At 36.0% G+C, this 23858-nt stretch overlaps 1 protein-coding gene across 2 annotated transcripts in view; it reads left to right on the top strand.

The window, feature by feature from the left end:
• Positions 1–23858, top strand: part of trim9 (tripartite motif containing 9) — a 79121-nt gene that overhangs the window by 12163 nt on the left and 43100 nt on the right. For both annotated transcript variants that reach the window (XM_062041184.1, XM_062041185.1), the window contains exons 2-3: positions 22558–22653; positions 22774–22896. In XM_062041184.1, coding sequence (XP_061897168.1) covers positions 22558–22653; positions 22774–22896 — 219 coding nt within the window. The remainder of the gene's footprint in view (positions 1–22557; positions 22654–22773; positions 22897–23858) is intronic.

The following is a 23858-nucleotide window of genomic DNA, read 5'->3' on the forward strand; positions in this document are numbered from 1 at the left end:
AAAAGAAGCATGTAAACAAACAGCTTGGGCCTTAAGAGGTTAATGTGTCAGTCACACGCAGGATTCTCACAGTAGTGAGGCTAATACAACCTTACCGACTGTGACTCAAGCCTTCAACTATTGGCAGGATTATAACCCTTTAAATACCAGTTTCCTTATTTGAAAACACAAACAAATACTGTTTTTTAAATATATGATAATAAATATTGGGGCTGTGCGATACAGCTGAAAACTGTATCACGATATACGGGTTTCATATCAGTCGATATCGATAATCATTGATATTTTTTATGACCTATGGAAAATAAGGACCAAGAGAAAAATATAATAAATGTGAACATTTTTATTTCAAATATACTCTTTATTTCAACTTTCCTCTGATTATAATCCGCTCAGATATCAAGGCAGAAAGGAAGAGAAATGTCAAGGCAACCATGGAAAACACTCAATTAAAAAAAAAAAATTCTAAAATCACTTTCCAATAACCTCTTAAAATGAAGGTGCAAAAATAAAAATAGGTAATGCTTAATAAAGTGTAACAAAATAGTGCAAGGTGTGAAAATGTAAACGTGGCGAAACCGGAGAAGGAGTGTTTTCTGCAGGTTTAGTGCCAGGAACTTGCAGCTGTGCTCTAAAGGGTGAGCGCGGCTAAGGTGGTGTGGTATTCCCTGTCTTGGTGGAGACAAGCGCCTTGCATCATTTACAGACCACATTGGTCCCTTTGGGGGACAACAAGATGGCGCAACCAAACTTGATATTTGATACTGTTACCTGATTGGCTGTTAGCGTGTCACTCCCACTGACCAGTGATCACTTCCTGCGTTGCTCGGCTACAAGCAAGCGAGTGCCTTTGTTCATGCAACCAACCTTGCTTCGCAACTTCCGCTTTTTTCCCCCCGACGAAAAATTAAAAAAATTATCAAACGCATTTTTTTTATTGAAATGGATTACATGTCTATCGCACAACCCTAACAAATATCAATCAGTCTTGAATATGTCAAATATTTGCTTGCATTTGCTAGTTTACGTCGTGACACCACTAGGGCTGCAACTAACGATTAATTTGATAATCGATTAATCTGTTGATTATTACTTCGATTAATCGATTAATAATCGGATAAAAGAGACAAACTACATTTCTATCCTATCCAGTATTTTATTGGAAAAAAACAGCATACTGGCACCATACTTATTTTGATTATTGTTTCTCAGCTGTTTGTACATGTTGCAGTTCATAAATAAAGGTTTATTTAAAAAAAACAAAAAAAAAACATTTTTTTCAATTAAAAAAATTAATAAATTAATTGCATAGATCCAACGAATCGATGACTAAATTAATCGCCAACTATTTTTATAATCGATTTTAATCGATTTAATCGATTAGTTGTTGCAGCCCTAGACACCACCTTGGTGGACAAAAATAAATATTTGGGGTGTTGGCCCCTGTCGCTGGACTAGATCTGACCAAACTACCATATTTTCCGGACCATAGGGCGCACCAGGTTATAAGGCGCACTTCCGATCAATGGTCTATTTCCCTAACCAATCTGGCGCCCTAGGCAAGATTTTAGGTGGCGCCCCCCCACATCGGCAGTGAAGTGTATATACTCACAAGAAACCGAATAGCTTTTTCTTTGACCTTTTTTTTTACTTAAAGAAAGCAAATTAACAATCAGAATAGTTAACAAGATTAAAAAAAATATGGATAGATAAATGAATACAAAAAATAAAAAATGAATATATGAAATACAATATTTCTTACATACATAAACACAAAATAAAACATGTCAACAAGTTGCATAAAATAAATTAAAAATACAATATAAATAAGGCACTGCACAAAACAAGATATCAAACCAGTATGACTTTAACAACTACCGTATTTCCTTGAATAGCCGCCGGGGCGCTAATTAATTTAAAACCTCTTCTCACTCCTGCGCTTACCAAAGGCATGCGGGATAGGCAAGCATGCGCTAATTATTTTAAAACCTCTTCTCACTCCGGCGCTTACCTTATCATGAAAAGCACATTTAATAAAAAAAAACGTTATTATGGTCTTACCTTTACTTATAAATGAGTCCATGCGCAGCTGCTTCTGATCAAAGTCTTCCTTATCTTTCTTCAGTTTTAAAAGTCTCTCTGTCTCGATGGAGATATTCCTTTAAGTATTACCTCCTGCTTCGATTGAAAGTCCAGTTTAGAAAACTGTTTTATTTTAGATATGTAATCCTCCATGTTAAAAGTGCAAGCAAACGATCGCTTCCTTGTTGCTGCTTGTTGTCTTCTTCTGCAGCACCGGTCTTCTGCAGTAACGGTAGTCGCAAGAAGGATCACTAGCGCTCTCTACCACCAGGAGGCGGGAGTCATTTAATGACTCATATTTGACACACACAGCTACGGTATATTAATAAAACATATGGTAGCTGCTTACTGTTCTTTTTAGCATATTCAATAGCTTGGACCTTAAATCCTACTGAATAGCTCTGTATCTTCTTCCCTTTATGCGATTTTAAATTATTGAAATTAGCCTCCTCCATTTTCAAAAATGATGCCTTGAAAGGTGAAGTGTCACTCGTGACGTGACAAGTTTGACCCGGCAGTGAAACGAGGCATACCGGTTTTTCAAAATAAAGCGCTTTGAAAGACGCAACTCCAACAACAAAAAGTCAGCTCTCCACCACTACAAACTAACAATATTAATAATAAGAATTGCAATAACCGGTATATAATAACACAACATTAATATTTTTCTTCCCTTTATGCGATTTCAAATTACTGAAATCAGCTTCCTCCATTTTGAAAATGATGACAGGGGAAGTGACGTGACGAGTTTGACCTGGCGGAAATTCTAGGCATATGCTAATTATTTTGCGAAACGAGTTTGACCCGGCGGAAGTGCCAAGCATGCGCTAATTATTTTGCGAAACGAGTTTGACCCGGCTGTAATTCTAGGCAGGCGAACATTATATTCCCGGCGCCAATTCAAGGAAATACGGTATATTACAAAAAAAGGGGATCCTACAGAGTTCTCTATTTGTGCTTTTTAATATTGCATTAACTAGGATGACTTACAAATTACTGTACACCAGGGAGTACTGTAATTACCTAACGTTACATTGTTATTTTCCATAACAATTTAGCCCCCTCCACAATATTAACCCGGCGTTAAAACAGAACTAGCTATTTATTGAGTAGCAATTGCCGAATCATGTAGCATTAGCTTAATGCTAAAAAGCCAGGTTACTATCACATTCTGTAACAGACAAATAATTTCATGTAGGCTAACGTTATCTACCTGCTACCTCTGTCTTTTTCTCGTTTCTCCTCTTCTTTTCTCTTTTTTCTTCCCTGGGCACCTGACAGTTTTGGCCGTTTTGACATCTTGTGTTGATTTTTTTATGTGGTGACGTCCAAAAAGAGTCATGATACGGGAAGGGAGGGGGCGCACCATAACGGGGGAGAGGGGCATCGTAATGTTGTAACAAATAATATTTCTTTTAAATAGGCTTTACTTTGCATTTACGGCCTATGCCACGGGCCGGCCCTGGTCTATTTTTAATATTTTTTCATATAAAAGGCGCACCGGATTATAGGGCGCATTAAAGGAGTCATATTATTATTTTTTTCTAAATGGAAAACACTTCCTTGTGGTCTACACAACATGTGATGGTGGTTCTTTGGTCAAAATGTTGCATAGGTGATGTTTTACAGATCATTTTCAAGTAGCTTTCTGACAGTCGCTTCCGGATGCGCCGTTTTATGGGCGGTCTTATTTACGTGGCTCACCTTCGAACAGCGTCTTTTCCCCGTCATCTTTGTTGTAGCGGTGTAGCGTGCAAGGACGGGAGTGGAAAAAGTGTCAAAAGATGGAGCTAACTGTTTTAATGACATTCAGACTTTACTTCAATCAATAACGGAGCAGCATCTTCTCATCCGGAAACAACAATATTGCTGTCCCATGAAAAACTGTCCGACCGGAACTCTAATAACTAAAGTTACTTGGGTGAATAATGTAAACTCACTACACCGGTATGTTTTAGCGCTTTCATGGCGAGTTTACTGACAGATATAAGTAAGAACTTTACATTACTTTATATTAGAAATGGCAACAGCAGAGGATGAATGTCACATAACAAGAAGGTAGATAAAAAGAAGAAGCTTATTGACTACGGTGTCGACACGGACTACAAAGGCGGACGCGTGCAATTTTTCATAATTTATGCAGATCCCAAATACAGATCAGCATGTACCAGAAGTTAAGAAAAGTTGCTTTTGCATAATATTGCGAAACAAAACGCTAGATAATATGTCTTACCTTATACTCACACCCTAAAAAAATGTTGAAGCACATCAAGCGGTGCGGCTTCATAGCTTACCAAAGTCATATAAAAAAACTTTTGATAGATTTTTTGTGCCGTGTGTAATGTTCTATATTTTCAATGGAAACATATAAAATGTTGGTGTCGTTTACTTGAGTCAAATTCACATCATAGTGCAGTCCACACGTATCTCTTATGTTTGACTGCCATCTACTGGTCACACTTATCAGTACACCATGTACCAAATAAAATTGCTTCGAGGTCGGTAAGCAAAACCAGAATTATTCCGTACATCAGGAGCACCGGGTTACAAGGCGCACTGTCGAGTTTTGTGGGGGGAAAAAAGGATTTTAGGTGCGCCTTATAGTCCGGGAAATACGGTAAGTTTAAGTCTATGAGCACGAACTGATGAAGCCTACTCGGATGAGAGGCGAAACGTCTTCTAAGACAAACCAATCAGTCCAGTTGTGATCGATTGAATGCCCTGAGATGACAATGATCATAGACATGCCTCATTTTCAGTGTTGGGACTAACGTGTTACAAAGTAACGGCGTTATTTTCGGCGGTAACTAGTAACGCGTTATTTTTTATATTCAGTAACTCAGTTACCGTTACTACATGATGCGTTACTGCGTTATTTTACGTTATTTTTCATGTAGTATCGGCTAGAAACTGAGAAGATCTGAGTGTGTTTTATTGGAGAGTTGCAGTGTCGTCCTTCTGAATCTTCTTGTGTCACAACGGGGACAAGAGAAGAGGCGTGCTCTGTCTGTGTCTGGGTGTGGGAAAGGGAAGGGGGCGTGTCTGCGTTTACTAACAAAACATCATGGCGGAGCTGAAGTCGAGTTTCTTAACATGGAGATATTCTCACTACTTTTCTTTTGTCGAGCACAAAGAAAAGAACATTTTAGTTAAATGTAAGTTGTGTCTTGGATCAAAGATCCTATCTACTGCCCAAAACAGCAATTCAAATCTGCTGAAACAGCTACGAAAGCAACATGCTTCGACGAAGCTCATAAAGAGAGACTTCACCTCCACTTAAGGATTTTAACGGAGGGACTGCTAGCCAGGACAACATTGATAGAGCCATTGCAGCGCATGTGCTAGAACAGTGGTCCCCAACCACCGAGCCGACCGATTGGTACTGGGCCGCACAAGAAATTTTAAAAAAAAAAAAAAAAAATTTTTTTTTTTTTTTTTTTTTTTTTAATCAAATCAACATAAAAAACACAATATATACATTATATATCAATATAGATCAATACAGTCTTCAGGGATACAGTCCGTAAGCACACATGATTGTATTTATTTATGTAAAAAAAAAAAATTCATTTTTTTGAAACATATCTTTGTCTTTGTGTGTTGTACGTAGACCACATTGCTTAGCAGAGTTCAGTGATGCAAATGCATGTCAAGTTGATCAACACATTGTATTATTCTCCAGTGCAATAACAGTACTGACATGAAGGCTAAAAGAGCATTAATGGGAGCTTTAAAAAAAAAAAGAAAAAAAAAAAAGTAACTAAATAGTGAACGCATTACTTTTTGGTGTAAGTAACTGAGTTAGTAACTCAGTTACTTTTGAAATAAAGTAACTAGTTACTGGTTTTCAGTAACTAACCCAACACTGCTCATTTTGAATCGCACTGCAGTTGTAGTATAAAATCTACACATTTTGTCCTGTATTCCAACATTTATTGTCTTAAAATAGGAATTTTTGATTGCATCTCATTAGAAAGTGCAGGTGTACCTAATGAAGTGACACTTTGTAAGGAGAAAAAAAAACAAAAAACCTGTCGATTAGCTCGCTATCATTTTAAAAGATAAATTTTTCATCTTTACCGTCGTCGGGCAACTTTGCAAACACTTTTTTTGGGGGGGTGAAGGAGATGGCCTCCATGGCAACCAGCATCCCTTTTGTTGTCGCACTCAGCAGCAGAGGTCTGGACTGCCTCCCTCTTTAGTATTCTCCTCCTCTCGCGCTTCCTCGCGTCGTGTTCAGAACCTGCCAGCGTCTCTCTCGTCCGCATCGCTTCAAAATTATTATTTTTTTAAAAAGCGACGCTACTTATGAGTGTTTGCTGTCACGCTACGAGGCCCACAAATCCATCCATCCATCCATTTCTTCTCTGTTTGCCTCATTTCACTTGAGTGAACCTTTTCTGACATTTTGCCCTACAAAATAATACAAGGGATTTATGCTAATATCGTATCAGTTCAATATCGGTATTGTATCGGAAGCGAAAAAGTTGTATCAGGACATGATGATGACTATAAGAGACTCTGTGGTTCAATGAATAGTGGCGTTAATTGGAGCATTTACAGTAGTAACTGTACTATTATCACTACATCATGTAACACCGTCTTAAAAATGACACAAAGCACAGTGTTTAACCCTTAAAAATTAAATAAAAGACAGATAGTATTTTAACCCTTAAAAATGCTTTAAAATAGTATTTTAACCCTTAGAAATGCCTTAAAATACAATAATTTCATTGTTAAAAATGCCATACTAGTAATTACAATGTTTTAACCTTTAAACATTTTTGGAGCATTTACAGTAGTAACTGTACTATTATCACTACATCATGTAACACCGTCTTAAAAATGACACAAAGCACAGTGTTTAACCCTTAAAAATTCAATAAAAGACAGATAGTATTTTATCCCTTAAAAATGCTTTAAAATAGTATTTTAACCCTTAGAATTGCCTTAAAATACAATAATTTCATTGTTAAAAATGCCATACTAGTAATTACAATGTTTTAACCTTTAAACATTTTTGGAGCATTTACAATAGTAACTGTACTATTAGCACTAAATCATGTAAGACCGTCTTAAAAATGACACAAAGTACAGTGTTTAACCCTTAAAAATTAAATAAAAGACAGTTTTGTAAACCTTAAAAAAATGACATAGAATACAGTGTTTAAAATGCCATTGAAATTGTCTTTTAACCCTTCCAAAATACCAATAAATACAGTTTAACCCTTAAAAGATTATAGTGTTTTTTTTCCCTTAAATACATGACATAAACACATCTGTTAACCCTTAAAAATTTATAAATTACAATGTTTTAACCTTTGATAAAAATGTAAAATTAGTCTTTTGAGCCTTAAACATGCTATAAAATAATATTCAACCCTTAGAAAAATGACATTGTAGACTTTAACCCTTTGTTAAATGCCATAAAATACAGTCATTTAATCATTTAATAAATGCAAAAATGCAGTCTTTTAATTCTTATACTTGTATAGTGCTTTTCTACCATCAAGGTACTCAAAGCGCTTTGACACTATTTCCTGTTTAACCCTTTTTTTTTCCTTAAATAAATGACATAAAAACATCTGTTAACCCTTAAAAATTTATAAATTACAATGTTTTAACCTTTGATAAAAATTTAAAACATGCTATAAAATAATATTTAACCCTTAGAAAAATGACATTGTAGACTTTAACCCTTTGTTAAATGCCATAAAATACAGTCATTTAATCATTTAATAAATGCCAAAAATGCAGTCTTTTAATTCTTAATAAATGCCAGAAAAAATGGTAAATGGTAAATGGGTTATACTTGTATAGTGCTTTTCTACCATCAGGGACTCAAAGCGCTTTGACACTATTTCCTGTTTAACCCTTAAAAAATAAATAAAAGACAGTTTTGTAAACCTTAAAAAAATGACATAGAATACAGTGTTTAAAATGCCATTGAAAATGTCTTTTAACCCTTCCAAAATACCAATAAATACAGTTTAACCCTTAAAAGTTTGTAATTGTTTGTTTTCCTTAAATAAATGACATAAACACATCTGTTAACCCTTGAAAATGTATAAATTACAATGTTTTAACCTTTGATACAAAATGTAATTAAAGTCTTTTAAGCCTTAAACATGCTATAAAATATTTAACCCTTAGAAAAATGACTTTGCATTCTTTAACCTTTTATTAAATGCCATAAAAGTCATTTAATCATTTAATAAATGCCAAAAATGCAGTCTTTTAATTCTTAATAAATGCCAGAAAAAACAGTATTTTCAACCTAAAAAATTACATAAAAATAATTTTTCAACCCTTAAAAATGCCATTAAATACAATAATTTAATTCTTAAAAATCCCATGCTATAATTACAATGTTTTAATCTTTGAACATTTTTCTTAAATTAGTCTTTCAACCCTTAAATTGTCTTTTAGCCTTTTTTATTAAATTACAAAGTTTTAACCGTTGAAAAATGCCATTTAATCCTAAATTAAAAAACACTAAAATTATAGTGTTTTATTCTTTAAATAAATGACATAAACATGTCTGTTAACCCAGTATTTCAACCCTTAAAAAATGCTATAAAATAGTATTTTAACCCTTAGAAATGCCATAAAATACAATAATTGAATTCTTAAAAATGGCATACTAGTATTTACAATGTTTTAACCTTTAAACATTTTTCTTGAATTACAGTCTTTCAACCCTTAAAAATGTTATAAAATAATCATTTAATTATTTTTAAAATGCCATAAAATTCAATATTTTAACCCTTAAAAAAATGCCATAAAATACAAGAATTTTATTCTTAAAAATGCCATATTAGTAATTACTGTTTTAACCTTTAAACATTTTTCTTAAATTACAGTCTTTCAACCCTTAAAAATGTTATAAAATAATCATTTTATTATTTAAAAAATGCCATAAAATTAAATATTTTAACCCTTAAAAAATGCCATAAAATACAATATTTTAATTCTTAAAAATGCCATAGTACTAAAATACAAGAATTTTATTCTTAAAAATGCCATATTAGTAATTACTGTTTTAACCTTTAAACATTTTTCTTAAATTATAGTCTTTCAACCCTTAAAAATGTTATAAAATAATAATTTGATTATTTGAAAAATGCCATAAAATTCAATATTTTAACCCTTAAAACATGTCATAAAATACAGTCTTTTAAACCTTAAAAAATACATTAAAGTAGTCTTTCAACCCTAAAAAATAATGATTTAATCCTTAAACAATGCCATGAAATAGTCTTTTACCCCTTAAAACTCACAAATTACAGTATTTCAACTCAATAATACAATAATTTAATTCTTAAAAATGGCATACTAGTAATTACAATGTTTTAACCTTTAAACATTTTTCTTGAATTAGTCTTTCTACCCTTAAAAATGTTATAAAATAATCATTTAATTATTTAAAAAATGCCATAAAATTAAAAATGTTAACCCTTAAAAAATGCCATTAAATACAATTATTTAATTCTTAAAAATGCCATACTACTAATTACAATGTTTTAACCTTTAAACATTTTTCTTAAATTACAGTCTTTCAACCCTTAAAAATGTTATGAAATAGTCATTTTATTATTTAAAAAATGCCATAAAATTCAATATTTTAACCCTTAAAAAATGCCATAAAATACAATAGTTTAATTCTTTAAAATGCCATACTACTAATTACAATGTTTTAACCTTTAAACATCTTCCTTAAATTAGTCTTTCAATCCTTACATTTTTTATAAAATAATCATTTAATTGTTTAAAAAATGCCATAAAATTCAATATTTTAACCCTTAAAAAAATGTCATAAAATAGTCTTTTAAACCTTAAAAAATACATTAAAGTAGTCTTTCAACCCTAAAAAATAATGATCTAATCCTTAAACAATGCCATGAAATAGTCTTTTACCCCTTAAAACTCACAAATTACAGTATTTCAACTCAATAATACAATAATTTAATTCTTAAAAATGGCATACTAGTAATTACAATGTTTTAACCTTTAAACATTTTTCTTGAATTAGAGTCTTTCTACCCTTAAAAATGTTATAAAATAATCATTTAATTATTTAAAAAATGCCATAAAATTCAAAATTTTAACCCTTAAAAAATGCCATTAAATACAATTATTTAATTCTTAAAAATGCCATACTACTAATTACAATGTTTTAACCTTTAAACATTTTTCTTAAATTACAGTCTTTCAACCCTTAAAAATGTTATAAAATAATCATTTTATTATTTAAAAAATGCCATAAAATTCAATATTTTAACCCTTAAAAAATGCCATAAAATACAATAGTTTAATTTTTTTAAATGCAATACTACTAATTACAATGTTTTAACCTTTAAACATCTTTCTTAAATTAGTCTTTCAATCCTTACATTTTTTATAAAATAATCATTTAATTATTTAAAAAATGCCATAAAATTCAATATTTTAACCCTTAAAAAATGCCATAAAATACAATAGTTTAATTCTTTAAAATGCCATACTACTAATTACAATGTTTTAACCTTTAAACATCTTCCTTAAATTAGTCTTTCAATCCTTACATTTTTTATAAAATAATCATTTAATTATTTAAAAAATGCCATAAAATTCAATATTTTAACCCTTAAAAAAATGTCATAAAATAGTCTTTTAAACCTTAAAAAATACATTAAAGTAGTCTTTCAACCCTAAAAAATGATGATTTAATCCTTAAAAAAATGCCATGAAATCGTCTTTTAACCCTTAAAACTCATAAATTACAGTATTTCAACCCTTAAAAATGCTATAAAATAGTATTTAAACCCGTAGAAATGCAGTAAAATAAACACAACCAGTATGTGTGCATTATTTTTTCAATTCTACTTTTTTGCTTATTGTTAATTGTCTTCAAGTTTTTAAAAAAGTGCTTCTAAATAAAATGTGTTATTGTTATAATTAATATGAATAAATTGACAAAATATTTCCCTTTTTAAATGTAAAACAGCAGCAATATTTATCTGGCATATTAGTCGACGCTCTCGCTTGACAAATCGGACAGCGCTGAGAATAAATCACGTGCGTCCCATTTCCTTTGGCGCTGTCCCGTGTGGGCGTCAAATAAGGAATCCCATTTCCCTGTGCTCATAATTATTATTATTATTACCATCATCAAGATTGCACTGCCTTTTTGGTGTCAATAAGAGCGTCTTGTGCATTATAGATGATGCAAGTGATGAATAATACAGTCGTCCTGTTGCACATAATGTTTTACCACATAAAAGCTGTGATTTTAATATGGATAAATGTTTTTATTATAGTTCTGTGTGAGTATAAGCGAACGTGGGGTGAAACTGGGCTACGATGCTATTAGACTGTGAAATATTAATATTCCACTCGCTGAGCTTTGTTATTCCTGCTCTTGTCCGTGTGCTTCCCAGCTTCCTCATTAGGGGTTTGATACTAAAAAGTTTGCTGTTAACACACAAAGTATAAACAATAATACAACAGAATGGCCCCCCCGGGGCGTAGATAGTGAATTATTCACGCGCCGCACGTGTTTTCTTCTTGGCTTCATTACTCGGATGATTTGTGCTTCCAAAAAAGGAAGCACCCAAGGGCCTCTTTTATCTATGCTAACATACTTTTAACGTAACATTAAGGAGTGTGATAGAAGGACACAAACATTAGCATCACTAGCATAGCTATGTGAGCTATATGCTAAATTAAACTTTTAACATTGTACTAGGTTAGCAAGACTAGCATAGAAATGTGAGCTACATGCAAACATTACATTTGACATCATTCTAGCTTAGCAACAATAGCATAGCTATGGGAGCTACATCCTAACATTACATTTTAACGTAATTCTAAGTTAGCAGCACTAGCATAGCTATTTGAGCTACATGCTACCAATACATTTTAACATCATTCAAGGTTAGTAACATTAGCATAGCTATTTGAGCTACATCCTAACTTAGCTTTAACATCATGCTAGGTTAGCAAGACTAGCATAGAAACGTGAGCTACATGCTAACATTACATTTTACATCAGTCTAGGTTAGCAACACTAGCATAGCTATGTGAGCTACATCCTAACATTACATTTTGACGTCATTCTAAGTTAGCAACACTAGCATAGCTATTTGAGCTACATGCTAACTTAGCTTTAACATCATGCTAGGTTAGCAACACTAGCATAGAAATGTGAGCTACATGCTAACATTACATTTTACATCATTCTAGGTTAGCAACACTAGCATAACTATGTGAGCTACATTTTAACATCATTCTAAGTTAGCAACACTAGCACAGCTATTTGAGCTACATGCTAACATTACATTTCAACATATTTTAAGGTTAGCAACACCAGCATAGCTATGTGAGCTACATACTAACTTAACTTTAACATCATGCTAGGTTAGCAACACTAGCATAGAAATGTGAGCTACATGCTAACATTACATTTTACATTATTGTAGGTTAGCAACACTACCATAGCTATGGGAGCTACATGCTAACATTACATTTTAACGTCATTCTAAGTTAGCAGCACTAGCATAGCCATTTGAGCTACATGCTAACATTACATTTTAACGTCATTCTAAGTTAGCAGCACTAGCATAGCCATTTGAGCTACATGCTAACATTACATTCTAACATCATTCTATAAGTCAGTAACATTAGCATAGCTTTTTGAGCTACATACTAACTTAGCTTTAACGTCATGCTAGATTAGCAACACTAGCATAGAAATGTGAGCTACATGCTAACATGACATTTTACATCGGCTCCAGCACCCCCCAAGACCCCGTAAGGGACATGCCGTAGAAAATGGATGGATGGATGGATCATTCTAGGTTAACAACACTAGCATAGCTACGTTAGCTACATCCTAACATTAAATTTTAACGTCATTCTAAGTTGGCAACACTAGCATAGCTACCATGAATTGATTAACGTGGACCCCGACTTAAACAAGTTGAAAAAGTTATTTAGGTGTTTACATTTAGTGGTCAATTGTACGGAATATGTACTGTACTGTGCAATCTACTAATAAAAGTTTCAATCAATCAATCAAAAACATGCTAACATTACATTTGAACATCATGCTAGGCTAGCAACACTAGCATATAAATGTGAGCTACATGCTAACATCACAGTTTAACATCATTCTAAGTTAGCAACACTAATATAGCTATTTGAGCTACATACTAACTTAACCTTAACATCATGCTAGGTTAGCAACACTAGCATAGCTATTCATAGTAATAAGCTTTGGCCCTCGCGGCTTGCCATGAATAACCGAGCTAACCAATCAACATTTCTCAACCAGCTATTTCAAGGAATTTAGGGATTTCGCCATCTACGGTCCGTAATGTCGTCAAAAGCTTCAGAGAATCTGGAGAAATCACTGCACGTAACGTTGGATGCCCGTGACTTTCGATTCCCTCAGGCGGTACTGCATCAAAAAGCGACATCGGTGTGTAAAGGATATCACCACATGGGCTCAGGAACACTTCAGAAAACCACTGTCAGTACCTACAGTTGGTCGCTACATCTGTAAGTGCAAGTTAAAACTCTACTATGCAAAGCCAATGCCATTTATCAACAACACCCAGAAACGCCGCCGCCTCAAAGGTTGAAAAACACTGATCTAGAAGGCCTTACTGACAACAACTCGCGATCTGATTGGCTATCGCGACTGTCTATCACACTGTATGTGTGCCCGTTCACTCACAGTTTGTTGATTCTGAAGCCCTCGGTCAGATTTCATTCAGGCAACATAAGCCAGCTGAATTCTGATTGGATACGAACTAAAACTAAAAACAACAGCAACTTGAACGAGCATAAAAGAAGAGAATATGAATACTTTAACATTATTCTTGGTTAGCAACACTCGGTTAAAAGGTTAAAAAATGAAACTCCACCAGGTTGTCGTGCCTTATTTTGAGTTTGTTTGTTGTTTGCTGTGTGTCGCGCTTTAGTTCCTGTCTTGCGCTGTTATTTTGGTGACCCTTCCTGTTTTGTTGGTGTTCTCCTGTAGCAGCTTCACGCCTTCCTTTGAACCTGCTTTGTGTTCGCAATCAAGACTATTTAGGTTGTGCGTTGTGGGGACATTGTCGATTGTCATGTCATGTACGGGATGTGCTTTGTGGACGCCGTCTTTGCTCTGCACGCTGTAAGTTTTTGCTGTCGTCCAGCATTCTGTTTTTGTTGACTTTGTAGCCAGTTCAGTTTTACTTTTGTTTTACATAGCCATCCCTATGCTTCAGTGCCTTTTCCTAGCGGGACTTGCCTTTTGTTCATTTTTGGTTTAAGCGTTACATACCTTTTTTACCTGCACGCTGTCATGCTCTGCATGTTGGGATCACGACAAACCATCCTCGACGCGTTCCGACTTCTACAAAGCAATGAACTACCTGCTGCCCCCTACTGATATGGAGTATTACAAGATTACCCTGCCGAGCTCTACACAGCACAGGCACTAGACAACGGCACATTATTATGATTATTCATTTGCAAAAAAACATTTTTTTGGACCAATTAGGTGAAGTTGCATCATTTGCCGCGGCACGGTGGTTGAAAATCACTGGCATAGTCTACAGCTCCCATGTCTGTAACTACCTGACAAATAGTTGACTTTTAATTAAGATGTGTAGCGAAGCCTGCTTTTTCTTATTTTTTTTTCTACAAAGTGGTGGGTAGTAACCAGAGGTGGGTAGTAACGCGCTACATTTACTCCGTTACATCTACTTGAGTAACTTTTGGGATAAATGCTACTTCTGTCAGGTTCAAGCACTGATGACATTTATTAATCAGACAAGAAGCAAGGAATCAATCAGAGACAGAGTTCAATTTAGCTCATGAGGAGAACGCATGGAACTCGCGTTACGCTCTAAGGTTCAGCTCCTGCGTCCCTCTATTTATTCAGGAGTTCCACAGTCAACAATACTGAGCCCGCCTCTAAAAGGAGTAGTCACATATGTTATGCAAAGCAGGTCCAGGACGCACGATACGTGACGGAATGTGCTGGGGGCCTTGTGATTTCGCCTTGTCCCCGCTTCGTCTGCGTGTTGTCATCTTATCTCCGTTGAGGTCCTTGAAGTCTCTGCTTCGTCTGCGTGCTGTCATATTATCTTCGTTGAGGTCATTGAAGTCCTTGGCTGTTAGCGGGCTAAAACAAAGATAACATCTACGGCTGAGGCCACCCCTCAGACAAGAAGTATTTGTCCTCGCACAGATTAGAAAAGTCCAACTTGAGCACAATAGCTAAATAACTAAAGCAACGGACTTTAAGCATACTAAAGTTAGTGTGATAATATATATAATATAATTATTCTAACAACTTCCAAGAGTAGTTTTAATGCAACATACTTTTACTTGTACTTGAGTATATTTATAGTGAAGAAACGCTACTTTTACTCCGCTCCATTTATCTACATTCAGCTCGCTACTCGCTACGGATTTTTATCGATCTGTTAATGCACGCTTTGTTTGTTTTGGTTTGTCAGACAGACCTTCAAAGTAGGATCTATCACATGACTCCGTTTCACCAATCAAATGCAGTCACTGGTGACGTTTGACTCCGTTTCACCAACCAAATACAGTCACTGGTGACGTTTGACTCCGTTTCACCAATCATATGCAGTCACTGGTGACGATTGTCTCTGTTTCACCAATCAAATGCAGTCACTGGTGACGTTTGACTCCGTTTCACCAATCAAATGCAGTCACTGGTGACGTTGGACTCCGTTTCACCAATCATATGCAGTCACTGGTGACGATTGTCTCTGTTTCACCAATCAAATGCAGTCACTGGTGACGTTTGACTCCGTTTCACCAACCAAATACAGTCACTGGTGACGTTTGACTCCGTTTCACCAATCAAATGCAGTCACTGGTGACGTTGGACTCCGTTTCACCAATCATATGCAGTCACTGGTGACGATTGTCTCTGTTTCACCAATCAAATGCAGTCACTGGTGACGTTTGACTCCGTTTCACCAACCAAATACAGTCACTGGTGACGTTTGACTCCGTTTCACCAATCAAATGCAGTCACTGGTGACGTTGGACTCCGTTTCACCAATCATATGCAGTCACTGGTGACGATTGTCTCTGTTTCACCAATCAAATGCAGTCACTGGTGACGTTTGACTCCGTTTCACCAACCAAATACAGTCACTGGTGACGTTTGACTCCGTTTCACCAACCAAATACAGTCACTGGTGACGTTTGACTCCGTTTCACCAATCAAATGCAGTCACTGGTGACGTTTGACTCAGTTTCACCAATCAAATACAGTCACTGGTGACATTGGACTCTGTTTCACCAATCAAATGCAGTCACTGGTGACGTTTGACTCCGTTTCACCAACCAAATACAGTCACTGGTGACATTTGACTCCGTTTCACCAATCAAATGCAGTCACTGGTGACGTTGGACTCCGTTTCACCAATCATATGCAGTCACTGGTGACGATTGTCTCTGTTTCACCAATCAAATGCAGTCACTGGTGACGTTTGACTCCGTTTCACCAACCAAATACAGTCACTGGTGACGTTTGACTCCGTTTCACCAATCAAATGCAGTCACTGGTGACGTTGGACTCCGTTTCACCAATCATATGCAGTCACTGGTGACGATTGTCTCTGTTTCACCAATCAAATGCAGTCACTGGTGACGTTGGACTTCGTTTCACCAATCAAATGCAGTCACTGGTGACGTTGGACTTCGTTTCACCAATCAAATGCAGTCACTGGTGACGTTTGACTCCGTTTCACCAACCAAATACAGTCACTGGTGACGTTTGACTCCGTTTCACCAATCAAATGCAGTCACTGGTGACGTTGGACTCCGTTTCACCAATCATATGCAGTCACTGGTGACGATTGTCTCTGTTTCACCAATCAAATGCAGTCACTGGTGACGTTGGACTTCGTTTCACCAATCAAATGCAGTCACTGGTGACGTTTGACTCCGTTTCACCAACCAAATACAGTCACTGGTGACGTTTGACTCCGTTTCACCAATCAAATGCAGTCACTGGTGACGTTGGACTCCGTTTCACCAATCATATGCAGTCACTGGTGACGATTGTCTCTGTTTCACCAATCAAATGCAGTCACTGGTGACGTTGGACTTCGTTTCACCAATCAAATGCAGTCACTGGTGACGTTGGACTTCGTTTCACCAATCAAATGCAGTCACGGGTGACGTTTGACTCCATTTCACCAATCAAATGCAGTCACTGGTGACGTTGGACTCCGTTTCACCAATCAAATGCAGTCACTGGTGACGTTTGACTCCGTTTCACCAATCAAATGCAGTCACTGGTGACGTTGGACTCCGTTTCACCAATCAAACAGAGCCAGGCGGTCACATGATTAACTGCACATAAAGTTTCAGCGGCAAACGACGACAACAATGGCAGAGACAACCACGAACGCGAACACCCCTGGCCTCACATAAAATCGATGTTCACGCTTCAGACAACCAAAAAAAACCAGTTATGTAATGCATTGTCATATGTGTCTCCCCAAAACAAGTGGACATTTCAGCTTACATGAACTCAACGTCAAATTTGAGGAAGCACATCGTAGTAATAACGTTAGTAGATATTTTGGCTGTCACCGTAGGCTGATGTTAGCTTCTCTGCTATGAATCACTGTCAAATGTACATCGTGTGGGGACATTTATTAACGCACTGCAGCCTCATAGACACACACACACACACAAACACACACACACACACACACATGCATACAAACACCAATCAGAAGTGCACAGTGTGTTCCCAGGTGCAGCCCACACCTATCAGTTTATGGTTTGCGTAAAGGCTAACTTGTTATTTTCCTTTGTAATCTCTGCCTACTGAGCCTATGCTGCTGTTAAGTTATCGTGACTCAATTTGCCTTAATTTGTTTTTATTTTAATGTATTATTATTTAATATACATTATTGTTTTAGTTGCTTAAAAGATATTCCTGGCTCTGAATTTGTTCATTGCTATTTTTATGTTTTTGTGCGTTATTTGTTGCCGTCATCATTAAACGAACATGTTACTCATCAGTTACTCAGTACTTGAGTAGTTTTTTTTACAACATTTTACTTTTACTCAAGTAAATATTTGGGTGACTACTCCTTACTTTTACTTGAGTAATAAAACTCTAAAGTAACAGTACTCTTACTTGAGTACAATTTCTGGCTACTCTACCCACGTCTGGTTATAACATCATTAAAGGCCTACTGAAATGAATTTTTTTTATTTAAACGGGGATAGCAGATCTATTCTATGTGTCATACTTGATCATTTCGCGATATTGCCATATTTTTGCTGAAAGGATTTAGTATAGAACAACGACGATAAAGATTGCAACTTTTGGTATCTGATAAAAAAAAGGCTTGCCCCTACCGGAAGTAGCGTGACGTAGTCAGTTGAACATATACGCAAAGTTCCCTATTGTTTACAATGATGGCCGCATGAAGTGAGAGAGATTCGGACCGAGAAAGCGACAATTTCCCCATTAATTTGAGCGAGGATGAAAGATTTGTGGATGAGTAAAGTGCAAGTGAAGGACTAGTGGGGAGTTGAAGCTATTCAGATAGGGAAGATGCTGTGAGAGCCGGGGGTGACCTGATATTCAGCTGGGAATGACTACAACAGTAAATAAACACAAGACATATATATACTCTATTAGCCACAACACAACCAGGCTTATATTTAATATGCCACAAATTAATCCTGCATAAAAACACCTGCGTGTTTGTTATGCTAGCTCCTAGCTCCTCTGCTAGCTCCTAGCTCCATAGAACACGCCAATACAATTCAAACACCTGATCAACACACACAATCACTCAGCCCAAAAGACCGTTCACCTAACCCAAGGTTCATAAAGCTTATATATTTTTAAAAAGTTACGTACGTGACGCGCACGTACGGTACGGTACGTGTTATGCTAGCTCCTAGCTCCTATGCTAGCTCCTAGCTCCATAGAACACGCCAATACAATTCAAACACCTGATCAACACACACAATCACTCAGCCCAAAAGACCGTTCACCTAACCCAAGGTTCATAAAGCTTATATATTTTAAAAAAGTTACGTACATACGCAAAAAAAGTTGCGCACATACGGTCAAGCGATCAAATGTTTAGAAGCCAAAGCTGCATACTCACAGTAGCACGTCTGCGTCTTTGTCATCCAAATCAAAGTAATCCTGGTAAGAGTCTGTGTTGTCCCAGTTCTCTACAGGCGTCTGTGTATCGAAATCAAAAGTCCTCCTGGTTAGAGTCTCTGTTATCCGAGTTCTTCCATCTTGACTGCATCTTTCGGGAATGTAAACAAAGAAGCGCCGGCTGTGTACTGTTGTGGCTGACTACGTTCGAAAAATACGTCCATTTCGCACCGACAACTTTCTTCTTTGCTTGCTCAGCTTCCTTCTTCATAATGCAATGAACATGATTGCAACAGATTCACGAACACAGATGTCCAGAATACTGTGGAATTATGAAATGAAAACAGAGCTTTTTCGTATTGGCTTCAATGTGGAAGGCATACCCGTGTTCCCCGGTCCACGTCACGCGCATACGTCATCCTCAGAGGCGTTTCGAACCGGAAGTTTAGCGGCAAATTTAAAATGTCACTTTATAAGTTAACCCGGCCGTATTGGCATGTGTTATAATGTTAAGATTTCATCATTGATATATAAACTATCAGACTGCGTGGTCGGTAGTAGTGGCTTTCAGTAGGCCTTTAAAGTCACTTAGTGTGTAAAGTTTCAAAGTAAAACAATTACTCGCAGGATGTTAGTGAAAGTCCTTTTAAAATGTGAGCCCTGAGCTAACAATAGTTTACATTTAAGTCTTTGCTCAGCTGTTGCCCTCGACGCTGCCGTCTGTGGAACGCTTGCGGCAGCTGTCATGTTTTCCCCCAAACGTCGTAGGTCAAAGGTGAACCCCTCACTGACAATAGGCAATAAAATTTGAGTGGCGAATGCAAACGCTGCTAGCAGGGCTGACACAAGCTTTCGCCATTTTGGGGTTTTTCCACCGTACCTGCTCGTCGCTCAGCTCTTTGTTTGGATACACACAAGAGACAAGACGATACAATATGGCGCACGAGAGACAAGAAGATACAATATGGTGCTTGTTGTGTTCCGTGATGCATGAGCGGTTCCCACGAGGTCACGTGATCCCGTTTCACATACATGAACCCCCGAGTAGTAGACTTCCTGTCCAACATTCCTCTCTTTCGACAGCACAATAAAAAAAGCCTAATTATTCCATAAAAATCAGTCAAAAAGTTATTTTGTATATCTGACAATCACATTTGAAAACAGCGTCTTTGTCTTTTTAGCGTTATTTTAAGCATTGGTGTCAAAATTGCTAAATTGAAGCTAAATAAAAAATAAACTTAAAATGTCTTTAAAATTGATTGTAACATTACATTTAATTAAATAATTGTTTAATTATTGATTTCATTAGTTCATGATTTACCATGTATCTTATGGGCACGAGAAACTATCTCGTGCGCACGAGAAACTTTTTATAAAGTTATAAAAAAAACAAAAAACATTTAATTTATTTTTATTTTTATTTATTTTTAGACATGTATCTCGTGCGCACGAGATACATGTCTAAAAAAATAAATAAATTATAAAATGTATTATTATTTTTTTGTAACTTTATAAAAAGTTTCTCGTGCGCCCGAGAAAAAACATTTCCCTTTAGGACAGGGGTCACCAAGCTTTTTGAAAGCAAGAGCTACTTCTTGGGTACTGATTAATGCGAAGGGCTACCAGTTTGATACACACTTAAATAAATTGCCAGAAATAGCCAATTTGCTCAATTTACCTTTAACTCTATGTTATTATTAATAATTAATGATATTTACACTCTATTGAACGGTTTAAAAGAGGCGAAAACACGAAAAAAATGACAATTACATTTTGAAACATAGTTTATCTTCAATTTTGACTCTTTAAAATTCAAAATTCAACCGAAAAAAAGAAGAGAAAAACTAGCTAATTTGAATCTTTTTGAAAAAATGAAAAAAAAAATTTATGGACCATCATTAGTAATTTTTCCTGATTAAGATTAATTTTACAATTTTGATGACATGTTTTAAATAGGTTCAAATCCAATCTGCACTTTGTTAGAATATATAACAAATTGGACCAAGGTATATATTTCTAACAAAGACAAATCATTATTTCTTCTATATTTTCCAGAACAAACATTTTAAAAGAAATTCAAAATACTTGGAAATAAGATTTACATTTGATTCTACAGATTTTCTAGATTTGCCAGAATAATTTTTTAAAATTTTAATCATAATAAGTTTGAAGAAATATTTCACAAATATTCTTCGTCGAAAAAACAGAACCTAAAATGAAGAATGAAATTAAAATGTATTTATTATTCTTTACAATAAAATAAATAAATTTACTTGAACATTGATTTAAATTGTCAGGAAAGAAGAGGAAGGAATTTAAAAGGTAAAAAGGTATATGTGTTTAAAAATCTTAAAATAATTTTTAAGGTTGTATTTTTTCTCTAAAATTGTCTTTCTGAAAGTTATAAGAAGCAAAGTAAAAAAATTAATGAATTTATTTAAACAAGTGAAGATCAAGTCTTTAAAATATTTTCTTGGATTTTCAAATTCTATTTGAGTTTTGTCTCTCTTAGAATCAAAAATGTCGAGCAAAGCGAGACCAGCTTGCTAGTAAATAAATAAAATTTAAAAAAAACCACCAGCTATTTGAGCTATTTTTAGAACAGGCCAGCGGGCGACTCATCTGGTACTTACGGGCTACCTGGTGCCCGCAGGCACCGCGTTGGTGACCCCTGCTTTAGGGGCTCCGTAGTAGCACTTTGAGGTTGTTTGCTCAATATAAAGTGCTTTTACAAATAAAATCTATCATTATTATTATTATTATTATTCATGTTGCAGGCATCAAATTCCGAATGAGCCAATATTTGCAAAAAATAAAGTTTTCCAGTTCGAACGTTAAGTATCTTGTCTTTGCAGTCTGTTCAATTGAATATAGGTTGAAAAGGATTTGCAAATTATTGTATTCTGTTTTTATTTTCGATTTAGACAACGTGCCAACTTCACTGGTTTTGTATTTCATGAAAGGACGCCAAAAAAAAATCCTCAAGAACCCATGTTTGAAAACAACAGGAAGTCGGCCATTTTTGGTTTGAATCGGCCATTTTGGGTAAAAACTTTGTGAAATTCCCACTGAGGACTTTGACCAAACGAGCCCAAATGAAGATCACGGTTACTCGACAGATGAGCGATGAAAAACTGAAGGATTTGTGATTTTACAAGTTTAAAATGTTTTTTATTATCTGGGCCATGTTGTACTGAGTAGCCAGGACGGATATGTTTTCCTTGCTTCTTTTCCAGTTCTATGGCTATCGTCACACTCTCCCTGTTTGCATTATGTTTAGCTTCAATGCTAATGCTAACACTGTGTGTTCCCTCCAGGGCCAGCTGTCTCAGGCTCTCAACGGACTCTCCGACCGAGCCACCGAGGCCAAAGACTTCCTGGTTCAGCTGAGAAACACGGTGCAGCACATTCAGGTTCGACCCAAAGTATAGCCAGCGCTGTGTTTTACCGCTGACATTGAACGCCTCTGCAGTTCCACATAAAGTGTCACAGAACAATGCATCATGGGTATTTTGTTCACGTGGATCTTGTAGGAGAACGGCGTGGAGTTCGAGGCGTGTCTGGTGGCGCAGTGCGACGCCCTCATCGACGCTCTCAACCGGCGTAAGGCGCAGCTGCTGGCGCGCGTCAACAACGAGCATGAACACAAACTGAAGGTGAGGAACAACAACAACACACTAATATTGTGTACATTTGTGATAACACATTAACCTCAACACATATTGTTGAATATTTATTGTGATTATTTTCTCACACTCACGCCATGAAATTAATTTTACTGAAATCTTCTTCATGATGATGACATCACTGATGAAACTACTGCATGATACACACCTTCTTACCTTCCTAACTTCCTTCTTACCTTCCTAACTTCCTTCTTACCTTCCTAACTTCCTTCTTAGCTTCCTAACTTCCTTCTTACCTTCCTAACTTCCTTCTTACCTTCCTAACTTCCTTCTTAGCTTCCTAACTTCCTTCTTACCTTCCTAACTTCCTTCTTACCTTCATAACTTCCTTCTTACCTTCCTAACTTCCTTCTTAGCTTCCTAACTTCCTTCTTACCTTCCTAACTTCCTTCTTACCTTCCTAACTTCCTTCTTAGCTTCCAACTTCCTTCTTAGCTTCCTAACTTCCTTCTTCCCTTCCTAACTTCCTTCTTACCTTCCTAACTTCCTTCTTACCTTCCTAACTTCCTTCTTACCTTCCTAACTTCCTTCTTAGCTTCCTAACTTCCTTCTTACCTTCCTAACTTCCTTCTTACCTTCATAACTTCCTTCTTACCTTCATAACTTCCTTCTTACCTTCCTAACTTCCTTCTTACCTTCCTAACTTCCTTCTTACCTTCCCAACTTCCTTCTTAGCTTCCTAACTTCCTTCTTCCCTTCCTAACTTCCTTCTTACCTTCCTAACTTCCTTCTTACCTTCCTAACTTCCTTCTTACCTTCCTAACTTCCTTCTTACCTTCCTAACTTCCTTCCTTCTTTCATTGCTTTCTTCCTTATTTCCTTTTTTCCCAGCCTTCCTTCCTTGCTTCCTTCTCTCCTTCCTTCATTGTTTTCTTCTATCCTTGATTCCACCTTTCTTTCCTTCCTTGCGTCCGTCCTTGCATCCTAACTTC

Source organism: Entelurus aequoreus, linkage group LG03 (genome assembly GCF_033978785.1).
Source record: "Entelurus aequoreus isolate RoL-2023_Sb linkage group LG03, RoL_Eaeq_v1.1, whole genome shotgun sequence".
Taxonomy (NCBI): domain Eukaryota; kingdom Metazoa; phylum Chordata; class Actinopteri; order Syngnathiformes; family Syngnathidae; genus Entelurus; species Entelurus aequoreus.